Raw genomic sequence first — 7,843 nt, 5'->3', positions numbered from 1 at the left:
TCTGTATGTTTCCTTGTCTGTCTAAGTAGCTTTCTGTTTATCCGTACACATCTCTGTATATCTTTTAACATGGTATCTTAATATTCTGTCTGGTCTTCTACCCAACAGGAAGACACATCAGGAGATTACAAGAGGACTCTGCTCGCCCTGTGTGGAGGAGATGATGAGTAAGTTAGTTATTGCTGATTGATAGAGCTCATCATTACTGTGTTTTGCAGTAGTTCATGTACACCACTTGGGGGCGACATTGCACCATCTCAATTTATTCACAGTTGGCAGATTTAATAATGCCTTTTCTGGGGAAACATTAAGGCAAGGAGCTGAAACCCAAAGCTTCCCTGAAAAGTGAGAGAATTTAGAATTAAATGTTGTCATAGTTCAGGAATGAGTCAGAGGAGAAATGCTGTTAATATATAACTCTCAAAGGGCAAGCCTGAAGGGTGCATGTCACTCATTGTCATGCCAACATTTTGTTGGCATGAAGATGGCAAGAGTACAAACAGATCTGTGACCAGACTAGTGTAGGCTAGGGCTACAGCTGGGTCGTTCCAACAATTCAAATTTGACTTGGTTAAAAATAAACTTTTGATTTCACATATTTCTTTTACCATCTTTCATAAAGAGCACACGTACAACTTAATAAAAAAACATGTTTTCCCATCTCAAGGGGTAAAAATAAATAAATGACTATTAAAGTGTCAAATTTAGTAACAGGGCTGACTGTAACAGATGATGATTTCATCAGCCATAAATTCCCTTGTGTCAAAATGCTGAATTTGTTACTCTAGCAAGCCTTTATTCATATAAAACAAATTGATTTATTCAATTCTCCATCTAGTCTATATTAAAGGGCACTTCATTTAATATAGCAGGCTTCTAAAAATGCAATGGTGCACAATTTCTACCTAAAATATCAAAGAGGAGCAAACGGCAGTAATTTGATGGAATGACGACCTGAATGACCTGAATGACGACCTGGCTACTTTAGTGAACTATTATTAGTAGAGTAAACAAAGGAAAGGAACATGATGTCATATTGAATGTGTCAGATCTCAGAATAGCATATTTTATCTAGGAAATTACCCCAGTGGGTTTTCTTTAGATATGTTGGGGAGTCAGGGATAGCTCTGGTTTTGTTTTTGGGAGGGGTTCAGGCTGTGGCGGTCATGACATTTCGGCAGCCGGTGATTGTCAAGCAAATAACTGTCGGTCTCACGGTGATTGACCTGTAAATTAACATAAACACATTTAGCATCTCCTGGCTTCCACACATGGCCTACAAGCCACTGATGTAGACATTTGAAACATCTACATTTTAAAAAGTTTAATATATCCATGTAATATAACCTATACCATCACAATAAATCCATTATTTATTTTAGACCGGTCAAAAGAAACATGATATGAAGAAAATGTAGTCTATTTCAGAAGAACAGAATAGCGTCGTCTGAGTTGTCCTTATGTTAGGTCTTATGCTATGCCCAATGGCTGTGGGCTACACTAGTTCATTCAGCAGACAATATTTGCTTACAATTCCCTGGCATTTTTTAATATTATTTAATAGTATGAAGAATACAATATTATATTAGGAAAGTTGAGAAATAAATATAGCAGGCCTAGCCTATAGAAAGCTGATGGGATCCTCCTCTTTTTAATAGAGGCCATCACTCTGTTTTCTCACACAATTGCAGAGCCTATAGAAATGTTGCGCAACAGGAGCTCATGGGCTCTTATGAAGTGTTTGATTAGATTTTCCATAACATTTGCATTGATGTCAAAGTGATTAGCGGGACAATAGAGTGCTGAGTACGAGGCAGTTAGCAAGTTTGGTAGCCTACTTATGACCATCAGCAGCATCAGAGCTTGGAGAAACCTAATTATGCTCACGTGGAATTTGACTGCCTTCATGACTCGGTAATACGGTCACCGCAACAGCCCTAGTCAGTTGTTAGCTCTGTGGTTTTGTTGTTGGTGGTGTTATGTTGACTCATGGTTAGATTCAATTAGATACATTGTATTATTATAGCGTCTTTTATCTTCAGGATGCCCAGCCCAGATGGGCTTATAAACCGCTGTCTGTTTTTTGTGATTCACTGTGTTCTATACTCCTTGACTCATTGGTATGTAATTGGTCATTGCAGCCTAGCAGGAGAGTTCTTCCCAGAGGCTGCTCAGCTAGCCTACAAGATGTGGGAAACAAGTGCCACAACCAAAGTTCAGGTTCGGCCCTCTGCCCTCTGCCCTCTGCCCTCTGCCCTCTGCCCTCTGCCGTCTGCCCTCTGCCCTCTGCCCTCTGCCCTCGGCCCTCTGCCCTCTGCCCTCTGCCCTCTACCCTCTGCCCTCTGCCCTCTGCCCTCTGCCCTCTGCCGTCTACTCACACATCCCAAATGGCACCCTATTCAATCAATCTGTTCTAAATGGCCCTATGTAGTGCACTAATTGGGCTCTGATCAAAACTAGTGCACTTTATATGGTTCCATTTGGGACACATATGTTTTGCTCATTTTGGCCCTCGAAAACAGCACACGACATTTCGGAGTTGCTTATAGTATAGATTGCATGTTTGTTCTGGCTCTGGCATGCATCTCATTACCTTTACAAGGATCTCTTCCCTTGTTATGGCCCCTTAACCCACGGTGATAACTCTACCGTCTCTTCCCTTGCTGTGGCCCCTCAACCCGCGGTGATAACTCTACCGTCTCTTCCCTTGCTGTGGCCCCTCAACCCGCGGTGATAACTCTACCGTCTCTTCCCTTGCTGTGGCCCCTCAACCCGCGGTGATAACTCTACCGTCTCTTCCCTTGCTGTGGCCCCTCAACCCGCGGTGATAACTCTACCGTCTCTTCCCTTGCTGTGGCCCCTCAACCCGCGGTGATAACTCTACCGTGATAACTCGGCCTCTCTCCCTCCAGGACTTCTGATCATAAACTAAACAATAGTGATAGAAGATTCATTGATATTTGGTTTCTGTGACAACACTCAGTCTAAGATTGTTCCTGAACTGCACATCTGTGCATGTTTGCTGCTCTGACCCTTAGAAGTCTGTCTGTCTGTCTGTCTGTCTGTCTGTCTGTCTGTCTGTCTGTCTGTCTGTCTGTCTGTCTGTCTGTCTGTCTGTCTGTCTGTCTGTCTGTCTGTCTGTCTGTCTGTCTGTCTGTCTGTCTGTCTGTCTGTCTGTCTGTCTGTCTGTCTCGCTGTCTGGCTGTCTCGCTGTCTGTCTGCCTGGCTGTCTGTCTGTCTGTCTCGCTGTCTGTCTGTCTCGCTGTCTGTCTGTCTCGCTGTGTGTGTCTCTGTGTGTGTACTATATCTGATTTGACCCTTGCCCCCTCTCATCCTCTCTTCTTCAGCTCAGACCGACCATCCGTCCTGCCAGTGATTTCGACCCGGCTGATGATGCTCAGAACCTGAGGAAAGCCATGAAAGGCTTTGGTACATTGCCTCCCATGGAAAACACATCACCTTCACTCTAAACCGTGTTAATGACGTTGTTGTAACTGGTTCATACATCATGTGATATTGTATGAAACATATTGTGTGGAAGTGTTTGATAAAACAGGTATTTATAACCATTGTTTCCGCCGTGTCTTCAGGCACAGATGAAGACGTCATCATTGACATTGTGGCTAACAGGAGCAACGAGCAGAGACAGGAGATCAGACAGGCCTTTAAGTCCATCCTCGGCAGGGTAAGACAGACACCCCCAACACTCACATGGTAGCGCTTTACATTGTACTGTGAAACCCACCACATCCAAAACTCAATCTGTGTGCTAGAATGTAATGTGATGACGTCATTCCAGCGAGTGGGCGATGCACAGCGGCCATCTTGTGCCTGCCGTTTCACACATGGGCCACAGATGTACACAGGATAAGATGGTCATCTGTTCTGTGTGTTAACTACGACCTCTCTTACAGGACCTGATGAAGGATCTGAAGTCTGAGCTCTCTAAGAACCTGGAGAGGCTGATTATCGGCCTGATGCTGACGCCCGCTGAGTTTGACGCCAAGATGATGAGGAAAGCGATGGAGGTAGGAGGAGATGGTGGTCAGTGTATATAATATATAGAAATGTATAGAGACACTGAATGTTTGTGGGGATGGTGGATCTCTCTGTGTGATACATATCTAGTAGACAAGTCTTAGTATGAGATAACATCTTCTGTTCTGTGTGATACAGATTTAGTATGTTCCACAGACAAGGGACAGCCTACAGGTTCTTTCTCCAGTGGGTGGTTTGATGTTTGAGACCGAAATGACAAACTATGAATACATTTTAAAAAGTGCCTTTCGACAAGAATGGCACAGAGGAGAGGAGAGGAGAGGAGAGGAGAGGAGAGGAGAGGAGAGGAGAGGAGAGGAGAGGAGAGGAGAGGAGAGGAGAGGAGAGGAGAGGAGAGGAGAGGAGAGGAGAGGAGAGGAGAGGAGAGGAGATATAGACATAATATGGCATTTGAAATGTCTTTATTATTTTGGAACTTCTGTGAGTGTAATGTTTACTGTTCATTTGTATTGTTTATTTAACTTTAGTTTATTATCTACTCCACTAACTTTGGCAATGTTTACATATGTTTCCCATGCCAATAAAGCAGAGAGAGAGACCTCCTAACCTCCTGCCCAATGTATGACCATATTAGAGAGACATATTTCCCTCAGATTACACAGATCCACAAAAACATTTGAAAACAAATCCAACTTTGAAAAACTCCCATATCTACTGGGTGAAATTCCACAGTGTGCCAACACAGCAGCAAGATGTGTGACCTGTTGCCACGAGAAAAGGGCAACCAGTGAAGAACACACACCACTGTAAATACAACCCATATCTATGCTTATTTATTTTATCTTGTGTCCTTTACCTCACTTGCTTTGGCAATGTTAACACATGTTTCCCATGCCAATAAAGCCATTGAATTGAATTGAATTGAATTGAGAGAGAGAGAGAGAGAGAGAGAGAGAGAGAGAGAGAGAGAGAGAGAGAGAGAGAGAGAGAGAGAGAGAGAGAGAGAGAGAGAGAGAGAGAGAGAGAGAGAGAGAGAGAGAGAGAGAGAGAGAGAGAAATTCCCATTATTGAGTCAGACTGGCAGACACAGTGTTGACCAAGGTAGGGGTTTCCATGGTGACTAAATCCAAAGATTCTAAAATGTAAATCCCAGCATTTAGAATACATGCAGTGTTTGGTTGCTCAAACAAACCAGAATGACAACATCTCATTCCTATTCCCGGGAGTCACACTAATTATTTCCATATTTTGCCAGGGGGCGGGGACAGACGAACATGCTCTGATTGAGATCCTGGTAACCAGGAGCAACGGGGAGATCCATGCCATGAACGCTGCCTACCGGGCTGGTGAGGCCTATAGCGTACTCCATCATCATAATAATCATTATTCCCCTCTAGTCTCTGTTTTAAGCTGTGGTTGTTGCCACACAGGCCATCACTGTTAAATAGTCACCACTAGCCAGCCTCCACCAAGTAACTACTGTCTATACACACCATCCTATATAACTACTGTCTATACACACCATCCTGTATAACTACTGTCTATACACACCATCCTATATAACTACTGTCTATACACACCATCCTGTATAACTACTGTCTATACACACCATCCTATATAACTACTGTCTATACACACCATCCTGTATAACTACTGTCTATACACACCATCCTGTATAACTACTGTCTATACACACCATCCTATATAACTACTGTCTATACTGTCTATACACACCATCCTATATAACTACTGTCTATACTGTATATACACACCATCCTGTATAACTACTGTCTATACTGTCTATACACACCATCCTGTATAACTACTGTCTATACACACCATCCTGTATAACTACTGTCTATACACACCATCCTATATAACTACTGTCTATACTGTCTATACACACCATCCTATATAACTACTGTCTATACTGTATATACACACCATCCTGTATAACTACTGTCTATACTGTCTATACACACCATCCTGTATAACTACTGTCTATACTGTATATACACACCATCCTGTATAACTACTGTCTATACTGTCTATACACACCATCCTATATAACTACTGTCTATACTGTATATACACACCATCCTGTATAACTACTGTCTATACACACCATCCTATATAACTACTGTCTATACACAGCATCCTATATAACTACTGTCTATACACACCATCCTATATAACTACTGTCTATACACACCATCCTATATAACTACTGTCTATACACACCATCCTATATAACTACTGTCTATACACACCATCCTATATAACTACTGTCTATACAAATCAAATCAAATCAAATTTATTTATATAGCCCTTCGTACGTCAGCTGATATCTCAAAGTGCTGTACAGAAACCCAGCCTAAAACCCCAAACAGCAAACAATGCAGGTGTAAAAGCACGGTGGCTAGGAAAAACTCCCTAGAAAGGCCAAAACCTAGGAAGAAACCTAGAGAGGAACCGGGCTATGTGGGGTGGCCAGTCCTCTTCTGGCTGTGCTGGGTAGAGATTATAACAGAACATGACCAAGATGTTCAAATGTTCATAAATGACCAGCATGGTCAAATAATAATAAGGCAGAACAGTTGAAACTGGAGCAGCAGCACAGACAGGTGGACTGGGGACAGCAAGGAGCCATCATGTCAGGTAGTCCTGGGGCACGGTCCTAGGGCTCAGGTCCTCCGAGAGAGAGAAAGAAAGAGAGAATTAGAGAGAGCATATGTGGGGTGGCCAGTCCTCTTCCGGCTGTGCCGGGTGGAGATTATAACAGAACGTGGCCAAGATGTTCAAATGTTCATAAATGACCAGCATGGTTGAATAATAGTAAGGCAGAACAGTTGAAACTGGAGCAGGAGCATGGCCAGGTGGACTGGGGACAGCAAGGAGTCCTCATGTCAGGTAGTCCTGGGACATGGTCCTAGGGCCCAGGCCAGTTGAAACTGGAGCAGCAGCATGGCCAGGTGGACTGGGGACAGCAAGGAGTCATCATGTCAGGTAGTCCTGGGGCATGGTTCTAGGGCTCAGGTCCTCCGAGAGAGAGAAAGAAAGAGAGAAGGAGAGAATTAGAGAACGCACACTTAGATTTACACAGGACACCGAATAGGACAGGAGAAGTACTCCAGATAAACAAACTGACCCTAGCCCCCGACACATAAACTACTGCAGCATAAATACTGGAGGCTGAGACAGGAGGGGTCAGGAGACACTGTGGCCCCATCCGAGGACACCCCGGACAGGGCCAAACAGGAAGGATATAACCCCACCCACTTTGCCAAAGCACAGCCCCCACACAACTAGAGGGAAATCTTCAACCACCAACTTACCATCCTGAGACAAGGCCGAGTATAGCCCACAAAGATCTCCGACACGGTACAACCCAAGGGGGAAACCCAGACAGGCCGACCACAACAGTGAATCAACCCACCCAGGTGACGCACCCCCCAGGGACGGCACGAGAGAGCCCCAGCAAGCCAGTGACTCAGCCCCCGTAACAGGGCTAGAGGCAGAGAATCCCAGTGGAAAAAGGGGAACCGGCCAGGCAGAGACAGCAAGGGCGGTTCGTTGCTCCAGAGCCTTTCCGTTCACCTTCCCACTCCTGGGCCAGACTACACTCAATCATATGACCCACTGAAGAGATGAGTCTTCAGTAAAGACTTAAAGGTTGAGACCGAGTTTGCGTCTCTGACATGGGTAGGCAGACCGTTCCATAAAAATGGAGCTCTATAGGAGAAAGCCCTGCCTCCAGCTGTTTGCTTAGAAATTCTAGGGACAATTAGGAGGCCTGCGTCTTGTGACCGTAGCGTACGTATAGGTATGTACGGCAGGACCAAAT

The 7,843-nt window shown here is 44.3% G+C and overlaps 1 protein-coding gene across 3 annotated transcripts in view; it reads left to right on the top strand.

Annotated features, from left to right (window-relative positions):
* LOC123993744 (annexin A6-like) overlaps positions 1 to 7,843 on the top strand; it is a 133,891-nt gene that overhangs the window by 110,120 nt on the left and 15,928 nt on the right. For all 3 annotated transcript variants that reach the window (XM_046296191.1, XM_046296192.1, XM_046296193.1), the window contains 6 exons: positions 109 to 167; positions 2,142 to 2,220; positions 3,348 to 3,429; positions 3,591 to 3,685; positions 3,915 to 4,028; positions 5,255 to 5,345. In XM_046296191.1, the coding sequence (XP_046152147.1) occupies positions 109 to 167; positions 2,142 to 2,220; positions 3,348 to 3,429; positions 3,591 to 3,685; positions 3,915 to 4,028; positions 5,255 to 5,345 (520 nt within the window). The remainder of the gene's footprint in view (positions 1 to 108; positions 168 to 2,141; positions 2,221 to 3,347; positions 3,430 to 3,590; positions 3,686 to 3,914; positions 4,029 to 5,254; positions 5,346 to 7,843) is intronic.

Source organism: Oncorhynchus gorbuscha, linkage group LG13 (assembly GCF_021184085.1).
Source record: "Oncorhynchus gorbuscha isolate QuinsamMale2020 ecotype Even-year linkage group LG13, OgorEven_v1.0, whole genome shotgun sequence".
Lineage (NCBI taxonomy): Eukaryota > Metazoa > Chordata > Actinopteri > Salmoniformes > Salmonidae > Oncorhynchus > Oncorhynchus gorbuscha.
The sequence above is the reverse complement of the archived record's forward strand: the minus strand, read 5'-3'. Positions and strand labels throughout refer to the sequence as shown.